General features: G+C 28.8%; 1 protein-coding gene across 1 annotated transcript in view; it reads right to left on the bottom strand.

The window, feature by feature from the left end:
• LOC111626462 (protein FAM184A-like) overlaps positions 1-17,151 on the bottom strand; it is a 32,805-nt gene that overhangs the window by 3,304 nt on the left and 12,350 nt on the right. The window contains exon 3 of the mRNA XM_023369839.1: positions 2,390-2,521. Coding sequence (XP_023225607.1) covers positions 2,390-2,521 — 132 coding nt within the window. The remainder of the gene's footprint in view (positions 1-2,389; positions 2,522-17,151) is intronic.

Below are 17,151 nucleotides of genomic sequence, written 5' to 3'. Positions count from 1 at the left end.
TTCCTTCTGTTTTTCATGCTCTTCCAGACATCTTTGCTACATAACCAGTTAAAAGCCACATACGCAATCTCCAATAGTTATTTTTGACTTTTCCACTGTCATAAAACGGAATGGAGAAATTATTTTGCAAAGTCTCAAAGTGAATTGTCACATGCAGACTTTGAGGAAAGGCCACTCACTATATCAGTTCTGTATCCATTCCACTAATCCACTGTCCACACCACTGTCTGCCGAATTTGTCATCAAGATAAAGTAGATTGCTCTATTACTTGGAATCAGATATACCAGAATGAAAAACATGTCTACAGATGAGTCATTAAGTCATCCCAAACTGTTTTATGACTCATCTGTTTTGCAGGTTATTGGCCAGGAGAAGGAAAGTGATAAACTTTGCCGCAGTGTCTAGTTTATTACGAATAATTGTTTACATTTCTTTGTAAATTTACCTGTTATGTTTACCGATACAAGATTTAAATGGTCTCCAATTAATCAGAGTTAAATTTAATTAACAATTAATTAATTGTATCGAAACAATAAATGTGACAGTTTATTTTACAAATTATATATAGTTCTCAATGTATCCACAGTCTCTAGTACTTCACACAGAACTAACTGAATAATGATTCCTGGAAAGAAGCCAGAGGTAAATCAACAAATTTATTTTGGAAACTCTCTGTTCACACAATTCATCTTATATTTCAAGACATCTACTGATCAACATACAACTTGACTTCTCCATATTTCAGTCTCTAAGCTTAAATTCAAGTTCTAGGATGCTTTAAACTTCCATTGACCAACTTTCTGAAACGTTTCCTTTACTCTATGAAATTCTCTATTATGAGGGTTGCCTTACTCACAATTTTGGTTCCAAAATAAACATGAATAACCAAAGAATGTATGATTCCAAAAAATGTTCAAAATGATGAAAAAGTTCCTTAAGCAAAATTAATGTAATATATTCAATTAGTAGGAGATGTCATTAAATGTACAACCTGCTGCACTGGAAGGATTTGGGTTTAAGTTTTGGATCATCCTTAGAAAATCTATGCATAGTACGAAGAGTTAAAAACAAAAATGTGTATTAAACCCAATTTATTAAATATTAATGCAAATACTCAATTGCTGGATTTATCGGGCAACTAATTTAATTAACTACAAAATTTGGCCTGAAGGCAGATGGTCGGGTGCCAACGTTTCAGTTAAATTATATAATTAATTTAGTAACAGAAATGTAGCTCAATAAATCCAGTAATTAGGAATCTGGATTGACAGAAATGTGCTTTCGGGATCCACTACATCAAAGAGAATAAATAAATACAGTGGGTGATTGGTAATGGACAGATTGGTCAACGAACACTTTCGCAAAAGATTTTTGTTTGGATAACTAAAACCTCAAAACAATCACAAGAAGAAGCAATGTAAAATAATGAATAGTAATTGGTCTTCTTTTGTCTTCAGGCAACAATTTGATACTTTTTGGAGTGCGGGAGATGTCGACATCGACGCTCAACCCGGTATATACCGATCGGATAGTATTCCTCTAAACTTTGAAACTCTCCCTTGAAATTTCATCGTATTATTTTTCTGACAAAAACAATTCTTTTATGTATTCACGAGACTGTCGGGTAGACACTCGTTAAGTTTTGTGTCTCTTTTTTCTTTTTGAAAGGTGAGAGTATAATAGCAAAGGTAGAGAGTGAGCAGAAGATGTCTAATGTGACTGGGCAGTATGGCGTGAACAGGTCTACAGTACGCCGCAGTTCAATCTTATTTAAGAAAGATACTGTTTTATCACGAAGCTAAAGAAGTAACAAAAATCACACCTGAGAAATAAAGAACATCGAAGAGTTCATAATGGAACCTGAAACAGATCTGATGACAGAAAAACGCCAAGAAACTCGCCAAGATATGTTTTCTTCTGAAAAAGAGGATTAATGCCGATATCTGCTATTAAAGATATTTTGAAGAAGTGGGAGGATGTCAGAACAACAGTCTTAGAATGGCATCCAAACCAGGTTGAGGCTTGTGGATTTCTACAATTACAATGCTATTAATTACTTCTGAAAAATCCTGAAGAAGATAGAAAAGCAATTGACATTAGACAGATTCTTTAACCCCCACAAATGGAAAAATCATGACTAATAAAAATGCAAGACTGTATGCATGTATTTTTATTATTACATATAAATAAACATAGTAAGAAAGTCTATATTTTTTATTTTTGGGAGTCTCCGGAACAAATTAATTAAATTCCCTTTAAAACCTATGGTAAATCGATAATCGGTTAATGAACAATTCGGATAGTGAACAAAGTCTTGGAACAGATTATGTTCATTAACCGATCACTCACTGTATTTAAGTTTTTTACCTTAAAAACAATACTAAATACCTTTTCTTTATATTCTGTTACTTTCTCTTTTGAATCCCTTAAGAGTTTTTCAATTTCTTCTTCATGGCTACTCTTCATTGTCATAATTAAAACATCTTTATCTTCGATTCTCATATTTAAGTTGTATATAACCTAAAAAGTACAAATTAATTAATTTAAATTACATTACTTTCAAAATTTAGATGAAAGATTTTATCAAAATGTTATATCTGGACATTTTGAATAATAATAATAATCAGGAAATTTACCATTAACTGGTTTATATTTTCGTTACTCACTAGGAAAAATTACAGAAATGTCGCTTCCTAAACATTTAGATTATTTTACATAATTTTATATAACATCAATTATCATTTATACTTGTAAAAGGCTTGATGTCTTCCTGAAAATTCTGAGTATAACTAACTCAAAGAGGTTGAAAACCACTTCCCTGGACCAAAATGCAGACCTCTATCCTCATAATTCAATTTACAAATCTATAATAAAATGTTAAAGATAAATTTACACAGAGGCATAACACTAGAGTCAGTGATGTTTTTTACGTCCCAGGATGTCTCAACAAGCTTCTAGGGATGTCAAACGTCCGAGGAGGCACTTGAGGTGTCGGCATATCACTTTGGGAACCCGTAATTAAATTCAAGTAGCCAAAAATCCCAAGGAATTTTTCATGAGTGATCCTCTCAGACATGCCAGTCCCTATCCCTCGCTACCCAATTGATAAAAGTATTGATAAAAATATATTTAAAATTTAAATATCAGTTATGTCATATTCACCAAAATCAACCAGTTAAGAGTATCTGTATCTAAACAAGTTGAAATCCACTGCTTAAATGATACAAGAACTCAGCAACAATAAAAATAAAAAAAATCAAATGCATTTAGTGTTTATATATTTCCTTATATTCTTTATCTTATACAGCACTAAGAAAGATATTTTTCCTGTTAAAATTGGGTCAGGGAAGCCAGGTGGAAAGGTACAAAGCATAACGTATTCAAGTCAAACTGTCTACGGTATAAAAAATGTCAGAGGTTCAAACTCAAACTGGCCCACTGGTGATCAAGTGGATAAAACTACTGGTAGTTCACTATGGAGTCACACCTCACAAGTGGGCTGGCCATGTGGAGTTTTCTGTGTTTTCTTTACATTTGTAACACTCTAAATAAGGGCAGTTTTCCCATAGAATGTTCTTCCAGGATGTATCCCCTATGCAGAATGTCAGCAAGTTATATTGCCATATACAAACAACAAACAAACTCAAGTTTGTCAAATAGCACAATAGCATCTCTACTCCTTAATCATCCTGCCATCATGCTTTAAGTTTTAATGCAGAATTAATACATAAACTCAAAGCCACTCAACTGCATCAGATTTATGTGAATTTTTACTCCAGAGAAAGTGTTTTTACAAGAATTTACAATAAAACCTGTAACCAATTTTAGTTTATTATAAATAAAAGGGTTTATTACAATTAAATTTATTGTCAATTTTCTCAGGATTTATTTTTTAAAATTTTATTGATATATATGTATCAAAGTATAAATTTATTTTAGATAAAAGAAAAGAAAAAAAAAACATTAAGTGAAGCAAGTGATCTATGATTAACAGCTGTGTTTATTTTTTAGTCACAGCTGTTTGATTTTCTAATGTAAATTATCATGAAGATAATTTATAAAATATGGTGACAAATTAAGATAAACAAACAAACAAACTTTGAAATAAATCTCTAGCAAAGGGGGAACTGGGAATTTCCTCCTGTAGCCTGGAGAAAACTTTGCAGCTCATAATGGTTTCTAACCCTATAAATTTGTATTATTTATACTAACAATAAGACTGCTATTTATTTATTAATGAAGAAACATTCTACAAATTTCATTTGTTCAAAAAAATGAAGAAACAAACAGAAAAGGTTCTATCTCTAGTGTCCACATATACAGGATGATCTAGAATCAGTTAATAACAATAAATTTTAAGATTATTTTATGAATTGTGAAGCCCAGCTTGAAACGGTGGCTTGTATTTGTGATCCAGTCATTTCGTCAATTAAATGATGAAATAAATGGAATACATGCAACTGTGCTAAACCAGTTTAATGAACTAAGCAATATGCCAACAGTGGGTATATTGCTGGTGAAAAACATGTTCTTGACCCAGTTAGTGGACAATCTGGCAAATCCTACACCTGTTATGCCTTCTTACATCTATTCATGCCTGAAAATGGCCCATTAACCAGGTCAAAAATATTTGTGTTTTTTTCCAACTGTATTACTTTTAAAGAGGTATTAGTATTACTCTTTATTCATTAAATTAACTACAGTGCCTAGTTTGACTTTACCAAATCAGTTTTAACTGTCCTTAAAATTAACACCTGGTTAATTAAAATTTATGCAGAAAAATATTTTTATTAGATAATTTTGAATTTTTTCATACGAAAACTCTATATTAATATATTAAAAAAAATAAAGAAAATTTTAAAAAGTTCTTTTAAGAGGTCAATAAACCGAGTTTCCAGAATTACACCCTATTCTTTAAAGTAACGATGAAGTTCTAGGAAGAGGCGTACAGATGTGTTTTTGTATTAACATCCTGGTAGAGTATGTCGTCGGCAGGAAGTCGTACAAGACCAATCTGGACAAACAAACGAAAATAATGAATTTATTGTTTCCTAATGAATGAAGAAAGAAAATTATAATATAGAAGCCGAGATAGAGAGCGCCTAGTAGAGAGATGTTTAGCTCCAGTACCACATATTGAAAAGCTTTAAAATATCTTTCACATAAGAAAATTATACAAAAGTGATATTTATTTATTAAAAGAAGGTTTAATTTATAACACATTTTTCCACACTTGTTAATAAACTTTATTAATGTATTTATATAACTTTAGTCTGGGGTGGCGTTCAACAGTTATGACTAACTTGATCCCATTTCACTTCTCTTAGTTCCTGATAATAAACAAAATACATTAATTTTATATATTAACAAAATGCATCCTTGATATGCCAAGGAATTTAGATTTAAATCAGGAATTTATTAGGGTAATCTGGTATGTGTATGTTAGATTCTGTCCCAATAATGTTATATTGTATTATGACTTAATCAACCCATCAATATGCCAAATCATTGTTTATATACAATCCGCTTATGCAACAGAATTCAGCCTTTGTTTGGACTACATTCTAAGCTTTGATGTGCAGGGAGGGAATCTGATAATGATTTATTTAATCATTAAATAAAGTTGCCAGCGTTCTTGTACAAATAGAGGACATTTATAACAAAGTAAAACATATACATGTTATACATATTTGTTAACTCACCATAAACTATAAATAGGTTTTAAACTCAAATGATAGAATTATTACCAACTGTTGCATAATATCACCTTAATCGAGTCCCTGACTCTGAATAACCATAGCATCTTTCTATTTTGGTTATTCTAGTAAGCAATAAAAATGAAACTATTACTTTAGAAATAAAATAGAACTATTATTTTAGAAATAAAATAAGTGTATTGGAATGACATCTGCCAGTAATATTTCAGAGATAAAGTAAAATTAAGTGAAAACAATTAAAATTATAGATGAAAGGAGGATGGGAGGATAATACAGTTCAATGCAGCATTGTCCTCCCAAATGGAAGATGGCTGGAAATCTTACCATTAAATAAATAAATAGCCTATTAGGAAACTTGGACACTCAAAAGCTTGTTATAATAAAACAACTACTCAAAAACTGGGTAAACTTGATAACAGCAGCATCCATAACCAAAATCCAGCATACAAAATAATGGAGCTAAAGTTTTTGCTTGTGTTAAATGGGCATCGTCAGACTAAATGATCTTTTATCTTTTGGATCTTTTAGTTCGACAATGCTCATTTAACACTGGTAAAAACATTAGCTCATTATTTTGTATACTGGATTTTGGTTTCAGACATTGTTGTTAGCTTCTTACAATAGCAAGGAATCACAAAAGCAAGATATTGACCGGCAACGATCAATCTTTATTGGATGCAGGCCACAAGGGACTTTTATAGGCTTCCAGCAGGCTGCATGCATTTCTTACGTTAGTTACAGGATTTAAGCTTGCCAAATACCAACATACACCACAACTGCCAATACACTAGGTATCAAAATAACACATGCAAACTAGTAATATATTCTTTATTCTCGTCTTTACTGATCAAGTTTAGTTTGAATGTTCTATGTCGTGAATATCAGCTTAATTAGTGTCGTCTAATGGCTCAAGGCAGAAAACACAAAAATGAAATTACATTGCCAGAGAACTGGGGGCCACAGGATCTCATAGGCCTAGGGTTTTCATGATTAGTATAAACCTTTACTATAATGCAGTGTTTTTCAACCTTTTTCATTGAGTGGCACACCTAATTGAAAAATAACAAATCATGACACCCTTGACCAGCGGTGGATTTAGAATCTGAATAAGGGGGGACTAATGGGCAAGATGAATTTTTTGCGAAAACGAATATTACACGCAACACAAGTGTTTCTACGTGTTCAAAATCAAAATTTAAGTTCATTGAATTTTGTCGAAATATCTAAATGTAAAATAATAGTCTTGCTATTGTTTTTTAAATATAGTTTTATTAAACAATCATTGCTAAACCCGATACATAACATAACTAAACACCAACGATAGTTTTTCGGCATATCGTTGGTGTTTAGTTATAGTTTTATTATCAAATATATCATCATTTTATGTTATCATTTTATTGATAAACAATTTTTCTTAAGTTTTTTATACTATTTTGATGCATATATATAAAATAAATATTTCATTACTTTTTTCTTATCCTTTTCATATCAATTTAAAAAATTTCAATTAAAAAAAATTATAAAAATTGTTTATTTGTCATCATTGCTTTTGAATACTATGAAAATACTGTAATATGCCTACTTTGTGATTGAAACCACACGGTTTTCAAAGTAGAATGCAACGCTTTTTAAAGTATATACAAGACCAAAGAGTTCATATCATTCTTCTCTGGTAGTTGGCCTGGTACTGGGACTGGGAACGTAAAGGCCAAGCAATGTGGTTTGGGCGAACTCGTGACAAGTCGTGTGTACACGTAGCATAGTACATTACATTAACATGCAATTAGTGATAGTTTCTTTGCTTACTAGATATCTCGTAGCAAAATAGAACTGACAATGAGTTATCTTGAACTGCACTTAAGTAAATTTCCAAGAAAATGCCTAAAGGCTCTAAACTTTGCAACACCCCAATCGTGGTGCCATGGCACCCCTGTTGAAAAACACTGCTATAATGAGCATGATAAAAAAATCCTCTTAAGGGCATATAGATAAGACTAAAATTCTTCCATTTGCATTGCTACTATATTTCCATTTTATAAACTGTAGAGTTACGGTAAGATCTGGCAACACCAGAGAGCGAGGGACGTGCAAGACAGACGGCCCTGACTAATGTATAAGAGTGGAGATCGCCCAGTCCAAATAGGACCCCGAATAAAGCATTCAGAGTAAGTGTCTGTACTTCCTGTCTTAAGTGCATCACGAAGGGCGTATAAAAACACTAAGTAAACCACACAGAACATGTATCATTGTTTTACAATGTTTTTTAAGTCAATTTAACATGAAGTCAGTCATATAATAAAATGCAAAATTATTTGAAAATTTTAAAAGAATTGTTCAGTTCAAATAATAAAAAAAAATTATTCAAATTTCGTCCGCTAGAGGGTAGCAGATATTGTAGGTTTGATAGCTGTTTTCCATATGACCAACATGCAGTCGAAAACTACTTCAAAATTGATAAGAAAAGAATGTTTTATTTATTAATATTTTTTTCTTATTAATTTTTGAATTTATTGTAAAGTATTCATACATATTTAAGGATTATTGATTAATATATATGCAAACGATTGTATCATTGAACAACTGCGCATGCTCAGATTAATTAATCAGTCGTCTGCTTCTGTAAAAGAAAAAAAATGGCGATATTGTAAATAATAATCAAAATCTTCCTAAAAATAATACATTAGACGACAAGTTTCATATTTAAAATTCGAAAATTTTCCGTTAAAGATAATTACAGTATTTAATTCGTTTTTAATCTGTCAACAGGTGGCACTAATTGTTTTCAAGGCATAATATGAATATTTTTTTTTTTTTAAACTTTTAAAATATATTTTTAATTTTCAAGAAACAAAATAATAAACGTAATTTTATTTTTAATTAAACAATTTTAATCAGTTTATTTATACGTAAAAATTTCTAATTAATAAGTACACCGTAATAAAAAGAGAAGTCTCGCAAAATGTAAAATTTTGATATGGCCGCTAGAGGGTTGATAATAAATTGAAATTAATAAATCGATTTTGTAAGAAATCGATTTCGATTTATGTTAAATTCCAAAATACTATATGATTAAATAAGCAAAATTCACGGGAAAAAATTACAAAAATGTAAGAAAATTATTAATATTTTATCATTAATTTCAAGTTTGACAGATGCCGAATCATTTAAAACGAGGTGAAGTCCGGCGGAATAACTGTTTGATATAAATATTTTAGCTTTTCCTGCGAAGAAAATATTAAATTTATATATAATTTTAAACAATTAGGGCTTAAACAATACCATACAAGTAAAAAAATAAGTTTAAATAGTGGGAAAATTCGAAGAAAATAGCCGCGCCCTTATCAGAAGGTCAATGTATTATTTTAAAAATTAAAAACAAAAAAATTTTGAGAACTTAATTTTTGTCGAAATTTCGTAAGAAAAAAAAAGGAATTTTAAAAATTAGTTATCAAAATTAAATTAAATATTCTACGAATAATACAGTTTTAAAATATGCGAAGGTCGCACGCTACTCTACTAAGAAGCCGACACGAATGTGCTATAACTAGTGATTTATTTAACCGAAAATTTAACACGATTAATATTAGTTATGAGTGGAAAAGTGAACTTAATAAGAACGATTATCGTTTAATTTAAATAATTATTATTAAATAGATTGATTGATACTTTAAAAATATATTCTTTTAGTTGAAATGATTTATTAACGCATTATTTCGAGGCAAGCGATTCGGAGAATTAAATGTTCTAATTTGATCGATCCATAGAAAAGAACTAACTCAATGGGCAGTGTAATGTGTGTAAATTCTATATTTACGTATACAGTGCTTAGAATTTGTCATAAAATGGAAATTTTTAGAATTGTTAAAAAGAAATCGCATGTGCCATACTTGAAAATAAAGTACATTTACAATTTTTAAACTATTTTCCTACTTTTTCTAGCTTAATTTCCAATTTTTAAGTAATGAATAAGAAAATTTATAGGATCCTTTTTATGCAAATGATCAAATACAGACTTGCAAAACGTTTTTTAAAAATGGTTTCTGGGGTTTAACGAATTTTAAAGCTATTCTTGTAATTTCTTATACGGGAAAAACCAGGAAATGTAAATAGGATATTATAATTCATTTTTTAAAAAATTCGTGTTGTAGACAAGACACTAAAGAATGAAATGAGGACAAAGCTAGTCACAAATGTGAAGTTCCTTATCCGAAAGTCATAAATACTGTATATATGAATGAAATCAATAAAAAATTAAAAATAGATTCATCATCATTTATCAAAAGAACTTTTGTATCGTATATTTTGTATAAAAGACTAAATTTTGGCGGCCCTTACGGAAATTGGCTCTATTGTTCCCCTTTATCCAGATAAAGGAGAACAATAGAGCCAATTTCTTCCAATAGATTACATAACAAATAAATGGACTCAACTAGAAATTTATTTATTGGATATTTTACAGAATGCAATTAAATTATTCGTACGTATAACAAGCTTCAGTATTTGAGGCACGATTTTCCACATAGCTGTTTATCTCCAGCTGCTTGGATATTATCCCTAGAACTAATGGAATTTTGCGTATTAGACATGTCTTGTACCGCAACTTCGTCAACTTGCCTAGAACTAATCGGTTCGTGTTTTCGTCATGGTCTGTGTTGAAGATGCTGTATTTTCAAATTTTTCATACCCTTCAACCGCTGGAATTTTCAAACTGTGGCATTAGTTTACCGCTTTGTTGATAGTAAAGATTGACTTGCTCTCTCTTATCTGAACGTGCTTTGCTATGGCTTTTATCCTATCAAATCCTTTCCACTCTTCCTAATATTTATCAAACTGTTCGTAAAAAGTGGGAGATTAATGTTAATGCACATTTCACGAGCTTTCAGCATCATATTTCCCCTGGAAACGAAATTTTGTACTATTTTTTTCCTCCTTTGTGGATCAAAACACGATGTTCTGTGATACTTACACCAAATTGAGTTTCGACCGGTAGATGTTTCGCTATAGGGCTCAGAACACCTCCTCTTTAAATGTGGCCGTCCTGTGTATCATTTGATAATTTACTGTAGCCAAAGCTTTGAAATTTTCTTTTCTCGTACCAACAAAAATTTAAACTGAATGTAAATGAAGTATAAATGAAATATTTTAAGACATTTTGTAGCCTGTTGCAACTATTTACTACATAAAAGTTATCATAATTCGAAATTTGTTGGGTTAATTTGAATTTTATTGAACACCATAGCAAAATTCGAACGAAGAAGTCAACGTCTCTCTGCTTCGATTGAGTCTAACAACACAAATTTTGTGCAAATATTTTTAGAATAACCTATGATGAAAAACTTCCGCATTAATTTTAAAATACAATTTCGTAGAAATACTGTACTTGAAAATAGATACCTCCATCACTATTTTATGACAACTATAAGTCATGTTAAATATTAAAAACTAATTTTTTAATATATAAAGAAGAAACCTGAAGAAAACTTTATACAATCAATAATCGTTACATGTCTTAAAATTACAATTTTAAATTTGGTCATCTGAGTATCCGGCCGTCAGGTTTTACTGTATTGCCAGATGGCCGAGCAGTTACGATGGCAGCTTACCGTTTGAAAGATCCGGTGTCGAATCCGGACGGGTCAAAAAACCCCCAGGAATTTTTTGGGAGTCGCTCCTTTGTGGGTCTGGCCAAACCAATAATGGGCTGGCTAAAATAATGCTCAATAAAAAACACAGTGAAACTTTTTTTAAGTCGAACATTCCTACACCATCAAATTCCTATAACTTGGGACTCTCTTAATATCTTTTCCTCTATCAAGGACGCCTCTTTAAAGTGGGCACACTTTCGTAAACCCATCAATGTCCAACTTTACTACAGGTTTTATAGCATTAATAGTCTGGCTGAGGAACATTCAAATACGTGTCATTTTCATTGATTCCTAGAACGTTTCATGATCTCAATTCTTCAGTTAATAGGCCATAAATCTGAAAGCTAATAACTAAAATTCAACAGAATACTTTTCAAATTCGAGTATTAATAACATATTTTATTATCCTCCGGTAATTTTCTTCCAGTTAAAATGACAAAAATTTGTAACTTTGGAAAGTGACTACCGTAATTTAGAAAATTGAAGAAAGAAAAATGAAGTGATTTGGAAATGCTCCAAAAATTCGAATATATAGCACAAAACAAGAGTTCAAAAGACTAGAAACTCAGGTAGATAGAGAAGATAGAACAGAATACACAGTGTAACAATGGGGTTAATTGGATCCAACTGTCTTTAATGGTTACATTAATTGATTTTTCTAAATTCTCTCTTAATTTCTTGATCGATGTATCGATTCACTTGAGCAGTTCAGAAATTTCTAAAAATAAGAATGAATCATTCAAGAATATTTAAAAATCAAAGTCAATATACCCTTTAATGCGAGTGGTCCATTCATTTAAGACACAAGAGAGCAATTTTCAAGGGCCTTAAAAGAAAAAGATCGATCAGTTTCGTATGTATGTTGAAACAACGTGACAGATCATTCAAACAACTTCACTTTATAAATGCGATTTAAAGTGATGTATCAAAATTTGTTTATTTTTATATTCGTGACTTCCGCAAGATGTATTTGCAACGTGTTCTCTCTACAGCATGTAATTTAAATATGATTTTTCTTTATTTTTACAATAGTCTTAACATAATGGTTAATTGTAAAGAAGCAAAGAGAATCTCTCCCTACTTATTTATAATTATTTACATTATATTTTTGTGAGATTCTTTGTTAAAGACTTAAGTAAATATACTCGAAACCATTAGGTGATTACAAATTCCGCCAGTTGTTCGTGAGAGTTGCTTAATTACAATCAAATTTAACACAAAAATGTGAGGAAAAATTGTCTAAATCTCGCAATTAATATCCGAAAGATTAATATTTAATGTTTGATTACTTAAATGAATTTAAAACATGCAAAATTACTAATTCTATAAGTCGATTTAAGACATTGATCTTCATAAAATCAAGTTACAGTACTTAAAAGTTGTATTTTTATTATTTAAAATGATAAATCAGATAAAAAAAAAGTAAAATTTTATGTATTTAAATTTGTTTTAAAACATTTCTAATGTTTTTATAATAGTAATAATATACTCGATTAGTCATTAATCGATTTTGCGAATAATAATCGATATGTTATTAAAGATCGATTTTTGTAAATAATCGATTAATAAAATCGAGGAGTTACAAATTTCACTAATTTTTTGTATAAAAATTGATAGATAATCCTACGATTCAATTGCCATAATTAATTGATAATCGATTAATAAATTAATTTCGATATTTAGTAAGATTTTATATGAAATCGATCAGAATTAATCGATTGTTTTAATATCAATTTCTATAATTGATTGGAATCGATTATTCGTGATTGCGCTAATCGATTTTTTGTTACAAAATCGATTATTCGATTGTGAAACGGAAAAATCCATTTCAATAAAGTGTAATCTTGGAATTAAGCACGAAGAATTTAATAATCTAAAGTGAAAAATAATTTATTTTAGGAATAATTTCAGGAATTTTTGCGATTTTTCCCGTTATTTATATATATTAATTTCTGAATTTTTGGCAAATTTCATAACTTTTAAACTCAAACAAAAATACGGAATTAATTTTAGAAAGTGTGAAAAAAATAAATAAGTAGTTTTAAAAATAGTTTATATAATGTATATAAATTATTTAATATTTAACTGAATAAAATTATTATTGAATCAATATAAATCTAATTAAATAATAATAAATAAATATCAAATTTATCTTTAAAAGTACACTTTAAAATAATTAAATTCATAGATTTTAAAGAAAGAAGAAGAATTAATATTGGGTGTGGTTAATTATATAATACAGGAATAATTTATAAAATTAAATATTCAAAAAGATTTTAAATTTAACTAAATTCAATGATTTTTAAAAAGAAAATGCCATCATCCAAACAGTAGAAAAAAAAACATTAACATGTGCATTCTCACAGTTATATGTTACAGCTTATCACACTGCTGCCAAAACAAACTAAATTATCTCAACATCTTTTTTCTCTTTCTTCTTCTTCTCCTACCACTTTTTTTAATATTTTTCCTTAATAAACAGACAAAAAACTGACCCTTTTATATTGTTTTTCATAAGTAAATGATACAAGAATTTCTCCGAATTGAATGTAGCGTGCTTAATTTATAAATCGATTTTTTAAGTGAAATATAAACTAACACACTTTCTTCATTAAAGTGTTTTCATATGTTAAATTTAACTCTTTCTACGCTTTAAACCTACTGAATATCTTCTATATATATGCAGCTGGGGTATGAATAGGTGTTTCAAAACAAGATTTCTTCATTAAATATAGTAAACATATCAAATTTTACTGTAAAAACATGTCTAATTTTAAAATCTTTTGTGTAGTAAATTATATATTAACCATTTACTACTTAAAATTAGAATTTAAGACCCCTAAATTAATTCAATTCTGCAATTTTGTAATGGCAAATAACAAATTTGGTTGTTGTAATTCGTGTAAATTAATTTATTCTAGGTTATTTTTAGTGTAGGAGGGGGTTTATTACTTTATACATAAGAGGAAATTCATGTTAAATCTTCTAGAGAATTTTTAATTCTGAGTACTTATAGGTGATAATTTGCATGACATTTATGTCACATCACATAATTTTGATTTTAAATTAGAAAAAAAAATCTTAAAATATCCTGGAAAATTTTTGTTTTTTTCTTCTTCTCTACCTTTAAATTTCTCCTCATTTTCTAAAATAATTAGTTGAGAAATTCAAAATTAAATTCAGAATTTAGCAGCAATATCTGCCTACTCACTGCTGACAAAACCCTAACATTTTCTATAATTAAATAAAGATTTTCAACTCTAAACTATAATTACATTATACTAAAGTATAATTATTAGTAATTAAATAAAGATTTTCGACAAATATTTTACAAAAAAAAGGCCGTAAACACTCGATAAATTTAATTCCTTTTGCTATGGAAACCTCACACGTTTAATTAATTAATTTTAGCACTTTAAATACAATTTAATTACTTTTTAATTAAAGAAACTTTGTATATACAACTGCATTTAGTAATTCTACAAAATAAATATTTAATTTACCCATAAACAATGTTTAAAATAAGTCAAATAAAATGTCGTGACCGCTATTGGATTTTTTTCAACACATACATTATGTAAAAGTGTCATGTCTAGTTTAAGCTATTGACAAAAAAGTATTTTCTCACTTCCTTTTCAGGTTTCTGAGGTTTAAAAATCAATAAAAACTAGAGAAAGCAATAAGAATCTTCAACACCCAAACCACTTTTTAGCATTGGAAAGCATCTAAGTCATTGAAAAAGTACTGTACATAGAAAAAGCATTATATGAAGATTTCTTAACAAATATCTTTCATAGAATTGATTTTTTTTTAGTGAATAAAAATAGAAAAAATGTAGAAAAATAAAATAAAAATGAGAATTTGAAATGTGTAATTGAATTTTATAACTATTAAGCTAAGTGAAAAAAATCTACATTGAAGACCAGAATAGAATCCATAGAATTGATGTAGTTAAAATGTAATTTTAGAGTCTTAAAACTTTTTTGGAATTTAAATATTGTCTATTAAATATGTTAAATTCCTTGGGATTCTATCACATCTCATTTTTCTGTCTGACCTACTTTTTTTCATAGATTAATCACAGAATGATGCATATCGTTCCACCAGAATCCTGCATATCTTATTTTGAATGATAATTTATCATTATGTTCTATTTACAAAAATTAAATTATTAATTTTTTTTAAAAATTCAGGATTTCTTTTTCAAATTTTAAAATTGCAATCTTTAATATTGATCACCTATAATTAAAAAGAATCCTTTAATGAATCCTGGAAGCTGTAATTTAGGTTAGTGCATCCTTGGAATCTGATCAAGACTCAATTTATAGTTATATTAGCCTGAGATATAGCTTTCTATGATTCATTAAGGATTCATAATCTGTATAATTAATTTTATTTTGAATATTTGGTTCACACTGTGAATAATCAATTTATACAATAATTTTAAATGTAAAATATGTTTAATTTTGAGTAAATATGTTTATCTCAATCCAAGAAGTCAGTTTTACTTCATTCAAAAATGGATTTATGTATATATAAATGCATTGAAAGTAAGAAATTTTAATTTTTTTCAATAGATTCATTCAATAAAATGTCATAATAATACCCTTTATCCATCCAAAATATTTAAATTTATGCTTATTTAGATATGTTCTTCTACAGGATGTATATTTAAAATCATCAATAAATTATACTTTGTGTGTGTAAATATAAAAAAAAAGGAGAATGTTAACAAGGTTTGTTAACATTTTATCCTCTCCTTCAGACTCCTCTTGTTTATCTTAACTTCCTTGTTCCATTTTTTTTTTTTTTTTTTAAAGCTTAACTGCACCACTCCCCATGTTTATCTTTATACATAAAATATTTCCAATGCTTCTGAGAAAACCCTTGAAGTTAAGTGCACCTTATAAAAATTTGATGTATTAAAATTTGATATGAATGCTTTCAAAATAAAAATAACTCAAGGTTTTGAAAGCAGAAAATAAACTGTAATACGGTATGTCTACACGAGATGCTGTAAGTCAAGGATTCGAAAAGGATCGCCAAGTTCTGAAGTGGGTTATATAAAATATTTAATTAATGCCGTAAGTTCTGAACCATTGAAGAGGACAGACATGGATCAATACATCAAATTTCACTGGGATTAACTTAGTTACTCTTATAACATAACAGCTATGACACGGTTAAAATCAATAAATTAATGCAGGAATGAATGAATTTTGTGCTAATCTAGTGACTTAAGAAGGGTTCCTACAAGCAAAACAACAAACAAACTCTGCTTACCGTCATTATTTTTTTTGGCTGTTTTCAATAAATATATCACAAACTGAATAGTTTAAAACATAAATATGCTTCAAATATTATTTGAATTAGGTAATACAAGAATGTAAGCACTCTTCCAACAGATTAAATTGTGTTTATCTTGCACTATTTGTATATATTTTTACATAATGAGGTTTCAAATTTTCTAAAATGAATTTTGAAGGTTGACAAGTGTTTCTCCTAAATATAGATAGCACCTAATAAAATCAGTTGGTTGGTTGCCAGAATGCCTACCACAAAGGAATGGATAGCAATACTGAAAATATGTCTTTGTATAGATCACATCATACATAAAAAAAATCATAAATATATATATATACATATATATACATCCATTAATGTAATTTAATTAATATAATGAATCATTTTAGACTTTCAAATAAATAACTTTCTTTCGGCATAAAATTATAATTTATTATTTAATAATCTTAATTCTTTTATTTAAAAAATATTTAATTATTTTTTG

This window comes from Centruroides sculpturatus, unplaced genomic scaffold (assembly GCF_000671375.1).
Source record: "Centruroides sculpturatus isolate CEXI.00-Female unplaced genomic scaffold, Cexi_2.0 scaffold313, whole genome shotgun sequence".
Taxonomy (NCBI): Eukaryota; Metazoa; Arthropoda; class Arachnida; order Scorpiones; family Buthidae; genus Centruroides; species Centruroides sculpturatus.
The sequence above is the reverse complement of the archived record's forward strand: the minus strand, read 5'-3'. Positions and strand labels throughout refer to the sequence as shown.